The 13,930-nt window shown below is 53.7% G+C and overlaps 1 protein-coding gene across 1 annotated transcript in view; it reads left to right on the top strand.

Moving 5' to 3' along the window:
• KCNK3 (potassium two pore domain channel subfamily K member 3) overlaps positions 1–8,830 on the top strand; it is a 37,502-nt gene extending 28,672 nt beyond the window's left edge. The window contains exon 2 of the mRNA XM_059893409.1: positions 5,577–8,830. Within this exon, the coding sequence (XP_059749392.1) occupies positions 5,577–6,487 (911 nt within the window). The 3' untranslated portion in view covers positions 6,488–8,830. The remainder of the gene's footprint in view (positions 1–5,576) is intronic.
• The last annotated feature ends 5,100 nt before the right edge of the window (positions 8,831–13,930 follow it).

Below are 13,930 nucleotides of genomic sequence, written 5' to 3'. Positions count from 1 at the left end.
AAAGTCAGAGACCCGGAAGAAGGACCTTAGAGTTCTTGTTGCTACAGAGGAGCGTTTCCCAAACTGTGCTCCAGGGAACACTTGTCCAGCAATATGCACTGTGAGAGAAGTGTTCCAAGGTCATACAGGCAGGAAAACTTAAGCACATTCTCCCAACTTCAACTGACCTTGCTCTTGAACACGTGTGTGGCTCTGATAAAGGCTCCACTTAAATCAAATGACAACAAATGCAGTTGAATTCAGCATTCCTGCAATTTCATTTAACCAAGCAACACTTTTCTCATCCAACAGTTATTAATAGTCCATGAAATTGGTATTCCAGGAAATTACCTTTGGGAAACACTGATCTCAGAATGTCAATGCTGAAAGGAACTTTAAAGACCATCTGATTTTGATGTTCCCCAAAATATTCATACTAATGATTAATATTTATTGATCCCAACATCCTAAGCATTTTAAGTCAACTAACTCATCAAATCCCCAGAGCCACTCTATGAGGTAAGTGCATCATTATTCCCATTTTACAGATGAGGAAACTGAGGCGCTTAGAAGATTAAGTAAACTGGCCAAAGCTGAAAGCTGTTTGACTTCAGAGTCTGCTCTCACCTATACCACTAAACTGCAGAGATCCCTGTGGAAAATAGAAATATCCATTTTCAGTATTTCAAAAGAATAATAATAACTTAATTCAGTCTCAGAATCAGTTATCCCATGCTAATCAGAAGTTCTGACTGGCAAATGTGTTCCTAATTAATTTTGATGGGAAAAGAATTCATTTTTTCACAATTATCTATGCAGTGCCTATTCTAGGTAGTAGCTACACTGTACTGATCAACATATTATACTTCATATGTAAAATATTTAAAAATTTAGACTGTATGAATGGGTGTGGGTGAACAAAAAAAAAACAAAAAAGGCATCCACAGCAGGGGGAAAAGGTGGGAACGTTTTATCTTGTCCTGTCTTTCCATGTCACAGATGAGGAAAATTGAGCCCCAGAGAGGAAAAGGGACTTGCCCAAGGCACAAGCTGGTTATGGTTAGGGCCAGGTCAGACCCCCAGATCTCCCGCCTTCTAGACCCAAGCTCTTTCTTCCACCCAAGGCTGTGGTCAGCTTTCTAACTTTGTGGCCAGCTAGGCCAGGGATAAGAGGTCAGGCACTCAAGCTGGCGGGCACGTGAGGTCAATGGGAGCAGACAGCTGAGTCCAATCCAGCCAAGGCCATTACCAAGGGCTCAGACTGGTTATTTGTGCTTCGACTAGAAGGAAATAGTCCACAGAGAGAAAAAGTTCAGTAAGAGGGAGGGATGGCCCCCAACCCTCTGCATCTCCCTGGAAGACAGAGCTGTGGCCAGTTTCTGAGGCCCTTGGTGATGTTGGGAGGAAAATAGAAGAACTAAGGCCCCGGGGTTCCCATCCCACCTAATTTTTCCTGCTGTCTCAAAATATTCATAATTAATATTTATGTCCAGTCACATAACTTTTAAATCTAGCCACTTGGCTTCCTCAGGTAAATTCTATGCTCCAGCCAGGTTTCTAGGCCATCTCTTAGCTGGATTGCTCCCAAGCAGGGGCTGCTGGGCTCTGGTTGAATGAACAGGTCAACCTCGGTTATACTGAGCCAGAGGGCAGAGGACAGAGCATTGAGTTTGGAATGAAATATCTCAGGTTATAGTCCTGGATCTTCCATTCATTAGCTGTGTGATCTTGAGCAGGTCACTCTCCCTCTCTGGGCCTCCATCACCTCATCTGTACAATATAAGGACTGGGCCATATGGTCAGTAAGGACCTTTCTGGCTCTGAGCATATGGTGGATTCAGGAAGGGTAGCTGGGAGAAGAGGGGACAGCAACAGCCCCAGTCAGCTCTCTGAGAGGCAGGGTCTAGAGTCTCAGGGTCAGGGCGTGAGTTCTGGCTGGTCAATCCATCAGGTATTATGAGGGAGGATCCTCAGAGAATCAGCCCCGGAGCGTAGCCTCTGTGTACGTCAGCAACACACAAGGACAGATGGAGCCCCTCATCCTGAGATGCGCAGGGCTGGACAGGAAGGAGAAAACGGGGACTCCCTTTGCCCCCTCTCCCTCGTAAAAACCAAGCCTGAGCACTGGGCAGGCAGCAGGCCTGCTGGCAGGCAGACAGGCCTTGCCAAACTCCCAGTTACTTCCCAGAAGTTCCAGGGCCCCCTGGGAGTGGCTCCACCCCTGCTGGCGCCCCTCCAAGCTGGGTGCCCACGTCAGCAGGTCCTCCCAGCTCCCTCGCCCTTTCACCCAGTGACAATAGAACAGGAGAAGGGGCGGGGGCATGCTGACCCTAGGCCCGATGCTTGGAGAAGCATCTGAATGCCTTGGCATTGCACCCCTGTTGCCATTTCTGCCCCATCCAGCTCAGGGCAGTGCCTGAGGACGATGCTCCACATGGACTGCTCTCCTCTCGGGTCTCAGTTTCCCATCCTGATCGCCTTCCTGGGTGATAAATTGGCTCTGAGGCATCAGAATGAGCGATGAGTCAGAAAGTCTAGTGGCCTTGGCCAACTCACGAGGCTTCTCCAGCTTTCATTATTCCAACTATAAAGCGGAGATAGTCATAATAATGACCTTGTAGGAAGTTTTTGAGAATTAAAGTTAAAAATGTATCTGAAGGATAAGATCTGCAGCCGCAGCGTGTGGTAGGAAGTGAGGGTGGGCCCTGGAGGGCACCTGACCCCAAAGGTGGGGCAACACTGGACAGGACAGTGGCCGTGGCAGAGCATGAGACTTGGGGCCGGGGGACTCTGTCAGCAGCCCACAGCGGGTAGTGAGGCTGCCAGGCTGGCAGGCACTGGGTTTTCCTAAACGATGGTGGACCGGGAGCAATCACAGCTTATGAACAGACACAGGTGAGGTGCAATGGTGTGCCCAATGTCACACAGCCAGCCTGTGGTCAAGCTGGGGCTGATCCATGCCTCCCATCCCTGTTCAGCCGTGGCCACAGTGCTGTTCCCTCCCCCACGTCCTATGCTGCGCCAGCCTGGGGGACAGGGAAGGGCAGGATGGGGAGCTGCTCTGGCTCAGAGCCTGCCCAGCTGTCGAGGTGAGTTGTGGTCTGGCTGCTGTGGCCGAGCTGGCGGGCACAATCTGTTCTCACCCTGCTGGGGTGCAGACGGGCCAGGCATGGCAGCTCAAGAGCTCAGCTATCCAGGCCCTTGGCAAAGTGTGACACAGTCACCAGCTAGATGCCACAGTCAGGGAGCAGGGGAGCCCATTCTAAGGGCGGCCCACAGCCTCACACACCCCAGCAGCAGTCCCCCGACCTCCCTGAGCTTTAAGATTCACATGGCTTTAGGCCGACAGAGATGCGAAGTTTACTGGAAATGAGCTGTCTGCCAGCCCAGGTGATCTCTTGGAAATGTGAGGGAAACCTGGCACTTCATTGTGAGCTGTCACTGAGCTGTTACTGAGCGCTTGATATGTACCAGACTCTGTGCTAAGTGTTATACACATTATCTCACTTATTTCTCCCCAAAAGTCCTGTGATGCAGGTGCTACTTATTAGCCCCATTTTACAGATGTGGAAACTAAGGCTCAGAGAGGTTTTTTTTTTTTAAAAAAAAAAAAACACACAGTCCATGGCAGAGTCAGGATTTGAATTCAGATCCCATACCAAAGCAGATGGTATCCTGCCTTGCCATCAATTCATCAAACATATTTTGGGCATAGCCCATGGTCATGGCTGGCAATGGGGTGGGGGGGGGAGGAATATGACAAAGTCCAGCAGTGCCCACCCCCACCCACCCCAAGCTAGTATTTAGCTGTACATATGTATTTACAGTTGGGGGACCTGAGTGACAGAGTAGGGGATGGTGGTAGTACTGGCCCTGGACTTCAAAGCCGAACATTCTCAGTGCCACTCAACACAGGGATCACTTCCAGCTGTGAGCAATCCAGGATGGCTGCAGAGAAGCAGCAGCATTTTTAAGTTTTTTGTTTTTTTTAATTTTTTTAAAATTTATTTTATTTTTGGCTGCATTGGGTCTTTGTTGCTGGGCGCAGGCTTTCTCTAGTTGCTGCAAGCAGGGGCTACTCTTCGTTGCAGTGCTCGGGCTTCTCATTGCGGTGGCTTCTCTTGTTGCGGAGCATGGGCTCTAGGTGCTTGGGCTTCAGTAGTTGTGGCATGCAGGCTCAGTAGTGTGGCTCGTGGGCTCTAGAGCGCAGGCTCAGTAGTGGTGGCGCACAGGCTTAGCTGCTCCACGGCATGTGGTATCTTCCTGGAACAGGGCTCGAACCCGTGTCCCCTGCATTGGCAGGCAGATTCTTAACCACTGTGCCACCAGGGAAGCCCTTGGTTAAGTTTTGATAAGGCTTAAAAAGGTGGGAAAAATGGAAAGCATTACTTTATTATAATAATCCTGTTAATAAAAGTAATAAATATCTTAATAGCTCAGTGAAGGAAGCAGGGCCAGGACCAGCAGACATCATTTTACAAATGAGGAAACATGCTCAGAGAGGGGGAGTAATTTTCCCAAGGCCACACAGCCACTAGTGACAGGGCCAGAACTTGTGCCTACGGCTTCTGAGTTCCCATCTAGGGTCCTTTCCCCTCTAGGTCTCCAGGCAGAACTCTTGACTTAGGCCATGTGATGGTTGGCTCAGAGGGAGGCTTTGCCTCTGCCTGGCTCCTGGCTGGGTGAGGGCTGAGGGGCATGGTAGGGCGTGATAGGGTTGAGACTGTCTGACTGGTGATAGTAACACCTGGAAGGACAACCAGGGCCCTTGCTTTGACAAAGGCAATGCCGCATCCCCATGAGGAGAGAACCTACATTGGGGCCAGGCATAGAGGATGACCCCAGGGCCCCACAGAGGGTTTGATGAGGACTCTGGAGCACTAATTCATGGGGGGAGGGCACTGTCTCCTTTCTCCTCCTCTGACACGGGTGGGCCAGCTGCCTCTGGGAGACTGGTGGGCCCCAGGGGCGAACTACCCCCATAAGCTTTGGCTGGAAGCAAGGAAGTCATCAAGGACCCCCAGGGTTCCTCCCTTCACACTGAATCACAGGATGCAGGACTCATTCAGTCCAACCTCCACCCCTTATAGTCAAGGAAACCGAGGCCCAGAGAGGACAAGGAACAAGTCCAAAGCCCACAGACACTAAACTAGAATCCAGGTCTCCCAACTGACTTGCCAGTACCGTTTCACGCTATCCACGCTGCCTCTAGACTAAGTTCCCAACAGCAGCACGAGTCAGCTCCTATTCTGGGTAGAGAAAATGGTCAGGTCTTTGAAGCCAAACAGACTCTAATTCAAACGCAGGTTGCTCTGCCTCCATACAGTGTGACCCCGGAAAAGTCACTTAACCCTCCCTGCTTCCTCTTTCCTTCCTACCTACCCCCTGGAGTGGTCATGACAGTAAGTGAGAAACCATCAGCAAGGAACTAAAGGATGCACCCGTAACTGTGAGTCGTCTTCTCTTCGGCCAAAGGAAAAAGAGGCCAGACTCTGCGAGGTTGGGGAAGGAGAGGGGAGAGTAGGGGGAAGGGAGGCAGGTTTCTGGAAGGGCAGCCCCAAAGCACGTGTTTTCTCTCCTCTTCCCTTTTCCCCCAGGCTACGGCCACGCAGCGCCCAGCACCGACGGCGGCAAGGTGTTCTGCATGTTCTACGCGCTGCTGGGCATCCCGCTCACGCTGGTCATGTTCCAGAGCCTGGGCGAGCGCATCAACACCTTCGTCAAGTACCTGCTGCACCGCGCCAAGAGGGGGCTGGGCATGCGGCGCGCGGACGTGTCCATGGCCAACATGGTGCTCATCGGCTTCTTCTCGTGCATTAGCACCCTGTGCATCGGCGCCGCGGCCTTCTCCTACTACGAGCACTGGACCTTCTTCCAGGCCTACTACTACTGCTTCATCACGCTCACCACTATCGGCTTCGGCGACTACGTGGCGCTGCAGAAGGACCAGGCGCTGCAGACGCAGCCGCAGTACGTGGCCTTCAGCTTCGTCTACATCCTCACGGGCCTCACGGTCATCGGCGCCTTCCTCAACCTCGTGGTGCTGCGCTTCATGACCATGAACGCCGAGGACGAGAAGCGCGACGCCGAGCACCGCGCGCTGCTCACGCGCAACGGGCAGGCGGGCGGCGGCGCCGGCGGCGCGGGCGGCAGCGCGCACACTACGGACACCGCCTCGTCCACGGCTGCGGCAGGCGGCGGCGGCGGCTTCCGCAACGTCTACGCCGAGGTGCTGCACTTCCAGTCTATGTGCTCGTGCCTCTGGTACAAGAGCCGCGAGAAGCTGCAGTACTCCATCCCCATGATCATCCCGCGGGACCTCTCCACGTCCGACACGTGCGTCGAGCAGAGCCACTCGTCGCCGGGAGGGGGCGGCCGCTACAGTGACACGCCCTCGCACCGCTGCCTGTGCAGCGGGGCGCAGCGCTCCGCCATCAGCTCCGTGTCCACGGGCCTGCACAGCCTGTCCACCTTCCGCAGCCTCATGAAGCGCAGGAGCTCCGTGTGAACGCCTTGCGGGGCCTGGAGCACCTGGGAGCGCGGGCGGGGCGGGGGGCTCCTGCCCGGAGGAGCAGCGGGGTCGGCGAAGAGACCGCCCCAGCCGCCTTTGGCGCCCCTACACCCCTCACCACCCTCCCCCCGCCCCCCATCTCCGACTGTGCCTGCTTGCACCAGCCGGCAGGAGCCGGGGCTCTGAGGACCCCTGGAGCCCGCATCTGCGCCCTGCAAATTCCGAGAAATGTGAAACTTGGGGGGGGGGGGGGTCGGGGAGGGAAGGCAGAAGCCGGGAGCCTCCCATCCCTTTGGAAAAATAAGGAGCTCCCCAGTTCGCAGAGGCCCTGCTGGTAACCAGACCATCACCCCCTCCCCCTGTCCCTTACGGAGGGAACTTCGTGTTCCGTGTAAGTTTGCATCTCTATTTATACCTCTGTCCTGCCAGGTCTCCCACCTTCCCTTGGCTCCAAAAGTCAGGGTGTCTTTGTCGAGGTCACCCCACTCAGTCCCACTCCCCTTCCTCATCCCCAGCTGTGTCTCCCAGTCTCCCACTACCTTTTGTGTTGTTTTGCATGGCTTCGCAGTTATGGAGGAAATGGAAACCCAGCAGTCCCTAAAGCTAGTCCCCAGAGGGCAGGCAGATGGAAGCAAGGACAGGCAGGCTGCAGAAGGGGTGGAGAAGGGAAGGGGGAGGCAGGAGCCCAACAGTCTGCAGGGTGGTCCCCTTGGTAAGTGAGAGCTAACTGGCCTCCAGTCACGTCCTCAGGTGGGGCCGGAGGGAGTCCAGCCTTCCAGACACTGCCCTTGAAATCAAACAGAAAACTTCCTCCTTGCCATCACTGGCCGCTGCTGCTAATAACCGACTCTTAGATCCGTGAAATGAGTTTGAAAACCCTGTCCTGACTACCCATTCGTTTGATTCTCACCACACCCCAGTTAGGTGACCAGGGCAGGAGTTCTCATCCCCATTTTACAGTTGACACTGAGACCCAGACAAGTGACACGACTTGCCCAAGGTGACACAAGTAGCAAAAGGCAAAGGGGAGCAAGAACCCAGGCTGTTTGTTCTGAGCCTAAGTGCTCTTTCTTTCGACTCCTCTTCCCACTCTTTGAAAGCAAAGTTCCCAGCCTGCACACCCTGGCATTGTGTGGGCAACTGGGCCTTAGACCAGAACCAGAGCCCAGGACTGAGCCAGTGCTGGGCTCAGCCGCTCCTCTGCTTGGCCACGAGGCAGGGCTCTGAGTGGGCTGCTGAAGCAGGGTAGGACCACTCAGTCTCTGAACTTGCTACTTACAAACAGGGGAGTCCTTAGGGCCAGATAAGCAGAGCTGGGGCTGACAGCAGAAAGGCCAGGAGCTGGAGCTCTAGGAGTTGGGGAATTGGGCAGAGCAGCCTAGAGAGCTGGCAGGCATATCCTCCTGGGACATGAACCCTGACCCCACAACCAGTGTTGGTGCCTGTGTCCCAAGTAGCTAGAGATAAGCCATAGCTGCAGCAAGGAACGCTCCTCCCAGGTGTACCCCCTGCCTACCCCACCTGCAACCCAGCAGCCCAGGTAGAGAGCAGCAGTTGGAGGTGAGACCCTAGGCTCCACGGTCAGGACCCAGAGCTAGAGCTGGGACCGTGACTCAGGACAGCATCAAGGGATGGGTGAGGGGCCTCTCCCCCTCCAGACTGCCCCCTTTACTGTTCCCGTGTCAGCTCCTTAACACTGCTGAGCAAGGCCAGCCCTGGCATTCAGGGAAGCTGTAGTGGAGGCCCCCAGGGTGATCAGCCTTAGCCCCACCCAGACCCTGCGCTCCGGCCTCTGGGCACCCCTGGGAGGGAAGAAGTCTGGCCTGGCCTGTGTGTGAGTCCCGTCTCAGTGTGGAGGAGCTGGTTGCCCAGGTGCCACAGAGAGCAGGGCCCAGGACCCGGGGCTGCCCTCTGTGTTTATGTTGGGGTGCCTCTGTCCTGTGTGCGACCCTGCCCTCGAGGGGTCCCGTCCCGTCAGTCCCAAGGGAGCCGCAACCAAAGTTGTGGGGAGATGGTGGGGAAGGAGGCCGAATGGCCCTCGCGGAGCACGGCAGACTGCTCGGTCTCCGGCCAGGTCTTTCCTAGGGAACTGGAAGGCCGGTGTTGCTTCTCCCTCACCCCCTCCCACTGAAGGCAGCCTTTCTGCTTCCCCAATGCCTTATGCCTGGGCACACTGCCACAGAATATGCAATACGTGTGGGTGACACGCCCCCGCGCCCACACCCTCACCCCGGGCAGCCCCTGGACCCCACAGGCCGCAGCTGCCACGGCCTCCCGCCAGCCCCTCCTGCCTATCTGTCTTCACACTGAGAATGGCGCCTAATAAATGCTGTCCATGGAGACCAGGCTCAGGCTCAGCCGCCTCTGTCATCGTGTAGCCCTGGCACCGCCAGGGAGCGGCCACTCCCCCGCTGGGGTCTGAGGACGCACCCAGCAGACGCAGCTCAGGGGTGAGATACATCGCGGGCACCTCTCTTCCAGGTACATTTTCCTCTGGGTGTGGAGGGACGACTCAGCCTGGGACTGGGCCCCAGAGCCCAGGACAGACCCGGAAGCAGATGCATCCTGAAGTGGTGCCAGCGCCTGGCATCAGCTAGCCAGTGGCTTCCAGATGTCACTGAGTACAATCCGCGGTGGCCTTTGACACCACAACCCATGCCTATCTCCCTGTCTGTCTTTCTTTCATGAAACAGTGCTTAACCCCTACTACAGCCAATGCATTCTAATACTTTCTATTCTAGTTCATGTTATAAAATGCCAGTCACAACCCACTAAATTGATTTCTCTCCCCACTAATGGTTTGCTCCCTGCAGATTGAAATACACTAGAGAAATAAAGGCAGTGTGGGTAAGGCTGCTTTATCCCAGTCCTCCCACCTACCCACATAGGTCAGTTGAAAAATACAGAGAGAGACCTATTTACTGGGGATCCAGGGGTCGAAGAAAGAAGTGGTGGCACCTGCAGGAGGCAGGACACAGCCAAGCCTTGTGTGACAGCGCTCCTGGCTGCTCCTTGCAGCTGCAGGCAGGCCCCTGGGACACACTGCTTGGCCTTCGGCCCTTGGGGTGGCCACGGCACAACCGGCCCTGAGCTCCCATTGGCTCACCGCACCTAAGACTACCTCACAAAAGCCAGGGCTTCCTGCCCACGGCCTATCTGCCTCTGTCTTTCTTAGAAGAGCTAAGTTAAACAATGTCATTTTTGAGGTCAGCAGTAACCAGTCCAATATTGCTTTGACTTTCCTAAGCAGTTCCTACAGGACCTAAACTTGCTGACACTTGCCCTCCTTTCTTCATTGCCTAGGGTGAAATAATCAGAATTCGAAGGAATTCCCCAAGGGGCTGCAGTCATCCCAGTCTTCCGAGGGGTGATCAGCATCGTGGCAGCAGTGACCTGCACCCCAGCCCCTGCCCATCGCTCCTAATGGCTCAGAATTGCCCTCGGTCCTACCGTGGGCTCTTTATCTCCAGGTGATGCCATCCCCACCCTCCTCACTTCCACACAGCCTCTGAGGCATCCTGCACTAAAAAAAATATACGTACAGCAAAACAAAAATAGAAAACCAGCACCCCAGAGCGGGGTGGGGTATAAATATACCAAGACTCTGACTGATGTGGTTCCTCTGTGCCAGCCTCAAATGGAAACAGAAGCTTCCTGGGAGCTAAGAGAGAAAAAGGTCTGCAATGGAACTCTTCCCAAAATGTGTCCCATGGTTTACCTTGTGGGGAAAAGGGTTCCTTGGTCAGATGAATCTGGGGCAACACTGCACACATCGCTCAAGTGTGAAGCTTCCCGAGACATCTTAGCTCAGTGAAGGTTCTGAAAAGCCCAGCGGCAGACACAACTGTTTACCTGTGCTTAAACTCACAGCATTGCCCAAAATCACTCCCAGCACCCACCCTTCTGTTTGCATGACATCTCCTCACACCCCGGGTCCCACAGAGCACGCTTTGGGAAATGCTGATCTAGTGAAATCTGTCTGATGAAGAGAGAAGTTTGATCCTACCCCCTCAATAAATTCTAAAAGGAGCTTAACTTATAAGTCCTGCTGTAACTGAAGGCCGTGACATTATGAAATACATATTTTATTCCCTATTATACGTCAGCTCAAACCAAGGCTCGGAGTAGCTCACTTGCCAAGATCAGGCAGTGGGCTGGTGGCAGAGTTGGGATTTGAGCCCAGGCCCGATGGCTCCGAAGCGTAAGCTCTCAGCCGCCTCACTGCGTCCTGTCCCCAGGTGGTCCACGTCTTCAGCAAAAGTTTGGTGGAAGTCGCAGAGCTGTTTAGGACGTGTCATTTCTTATTCAGAATCTTGGTGAGTGGGGAGGCTATAACCTTAAAATGTCTCCCTTCAAAGATGACAGATCCTGATGGAGCCAAAAATTCTGTTCCATCTCAAGTCCTCGCACTCCCATAGATAGGACCATTTAGCTCTTTCTTTCTTTTAGCTTCACTACAACTTATCTCAGGAAGCCAGGGGCAGGGAAGGGATGTCTAGGGCCAGGGAAGAACTTCAGAACAGACACACTGTCAGAGGAAAAAGCAACAGCCCACCTCAGGGCACACCTCGCCGTCTGCACTGAGTAGCATGAAGCTTAAGCCCCCCTCTCACTCCCGAAGCTGGATTCAGCCTAGAAGGCTGAGACTTCATTTCCCTAGGGGCCTTTGAACAGCCCAGTCTGTAGTGGACACGGTCCCCTCCTCTTGCCCAGTGATGCTGGAACAACAGCCTAAGGCACTGCCATCACCTTGGTCAAAGTTTGCAAAGAATCACACACACACACACACACACACACACACACACACACACACACACACTCCTCTAGATTTCTGGTCCAGCTCCTCTTTCTCAGAGGAAGGGATTTTGGTTCAGAGAGAGGAAGTGAGATGCTCAAGGTCAAGAGGCAAGATAGCGGTGTAGCCAGGTATCCAGATAGCCTCGCTTTCCACGCTCCCTCCCCACACACCCACACAGAGTAGGGGCCCAGCCTTCTCTGACTCTGATTTCAGATGAAAGCTGCTAATCTCTGAGGTTGAGTCACTCTCACTCTCATGCTGGAAATTTCCCACATCTACATCTGGACACACACCAGGAGACTCACACCCCCACCCCTCATTCACCCAGCTGCAGGGGAGGGCCTTGTGGGTAGTGCCACCCCTTAGGACGGGAGCTGTGATGGAATTGACATGATCTTCTCCGTGGTCTTCTCTGGCCGTGAACTCCCCGAACATCCACGCTAAGGACGTTTTCCATTTACAAAGCCCTCTCACGTCATTCTCTCCTTGGCTCGTTGGACAACTCTGTGATTTAGGTGAGAATTAACGCTCCCATTTTACAGATGACAGAACTAAAGAAAGACTCAAAGTCCTGAGAGCCGGCACTGTTCCACATTCACTTCCATATTGTTGATGTTTGTGCTGGGCCACGGCTCTCTGTGTGCCTGCCCCAGTACCTCTGGGCCCCAAGTGTCCCCCACAGTGTGCCAGGCTGGTTCCCATGGGTTGGGGAGGCCCAGGTGGATGTGACTCACAGAACCTATTAGCAGAAGGAGACAAGGAGTCATGAACATTTTACCCACTTCACCATGAGCCCTGAGCAAACTCTGTCTAGAGCCATGGACTTTGGATTAAGGGCTGCACAATGCCCTTAATAACAACCCCCGCCCTTCAGCTGGAAGGGCCACAGGATCCCTGGGAGAAGGTCGTGACTTTGACCCAGGCCAAGTCCCTAAGTCAACACTCTTCCACAGTTCTTGTTCCCTGAAGAGGGAACATGTGAACAGGTCCTCCCTGACTACAGAGTATTCTGGTCTGACTACGGGATCAGAGTGGTAGGAAGAAGACCAACAGCCCTGGGCTTGTTCTGGACCCAGCGTCAGGGTTTGAGAGGTACTGTCCTTCCAGATTGCACAGGTCCAACTGGGGAGACTGAGGGTGCTGCTGGGGCAGGGAGCCTGGCCTGGGCTGTGTTGTGCTTTGTCCTCACCTTTGTCGTAAAAACTCTCATTCTGCCCTTATTTCAGGCCACCAAAACTTCTAAGGAAACTTTTGGCTGCCAGAAGGTACTGTGCCAGCCTCTCTCCAAAGATAAAGGACATGCCCGAGAATCAAGGGTATGTTCATTATTGAGCACCTACTATGTGCCACAGACTTTACAAATCTCACAACCACCCTGTGAGGCAGGTGCTGTTACCCTCATTTTGGTAGATGAGAACGGTAAGACTCAGAGAGGTTAAGTGACTTGCCCAGGGTCACACAGATAGTAAGTGGCAAAGCCGCACCCAGGACCCTCTGGCTCTAATGCTCAGGCCCTTTCTGGTGCACACCCGTGCCTGGAATACATCTAGTCCAGCCTCCCCACAAAACAAGAATTACCTCAACATCTTCCCTACCAGGCCATACAGCCTCGGTTTACAGGACCCTTGCTCTCTGAGGCCGCCCCTTCATTCACTGAAAAGCAGCTCTAATGACCATATGGAGACATTGACCATATTCTTTCTACTGAGACAAGAACTGTTTCCAGTTCTGGCTGTGCCTTCTGGAGCCACAGGAAGTAATTCCCTCTGTTTTGGGCATTGCTCTAAAGGATTCAAGATGGCTCCCCACTTGGACAGGTACCTCCCAGTCTTCTCCAGGTTAAATGTCCTATTCTTTCAGCCACACCTCCATAAACAGTACATCTAGACCTCTCACCAGCCCTTCTCTGGAAGAGCTTCAGGTTACTTCTTCCCCAGGAGTTTGATCCGTCATGTGTGGTCCAGCCGCACAGAGGTGATGACCATCCCCTCCCTTGCTCTGGATGCTCCTATTAATGCAGCCTAAGAGCACATCTGACATATGAGCTTTCAGCGCACCAAAACTCTCCCGGAGCTTGTCGTGTGAACCACTGTGACAGACACCACTGGTTACCTAATCGAGAGGCATCCTTGCGCCCTTCTGCCTTGATGGCAGAGGGAAACATTCCTCAGGTGCTCACCCTCCCTCAACGCCTGTTCCAGGAAATAAGCCAATCACTGTGACCTCAAGCAGCTTTCCAAAGACTGAATTAGTACGAGTGTGTTCCATTCTGGTTAATGGGCTCTTCAGAGAAGTCTGCTGGGGGCTACTAGGAGAGGCTTTCCTAAAAGAAATCACAAGGGAGGAAATGCCACTCTACTTTGACTGAACCTTGCCAGGTCTATGTGTGATGCCTGGAATAGTGACAGCCATGAGAGAAGACATCATGGACACAGTGGGGATGGCAGAAGGAGAAGATGGAGAGCTTATTTGTCACTGTGACAGTGAGCGGTCCCTGGAACCCCTGACCTCAGGCCGTCTCGTCACAGGAGACAAAAAGTGTAAGACCCAGATCGGTTTTCCATTACTGGCAGCTGAAAGCCCCATGGCCCTCAGGCTCCTGCAACAGGATTATTGTACTGTCTGAACCTGGTGGACCCCAA

Source organism: Balaenoptera ricei, chromosome 13 (genome assembly GCF_028023285.1).
Source record: "Balaenoptera ricei isolate mBalRic1 chromosome 13, mBalRic1.hap2, whole genome shotgun sequence".
Classification (NCBI taxonomy): Eukaryota; Metazoa; Chordata; class Mammalia; order Artiodactyla; family Balaenopteridae; genus Balaenoptera; species Balaenoptera ricei.
Note: the sequence above shows the minus strand (reverse complement) of the source record. Positions and strands in the feature narration are given on the sequence as shown.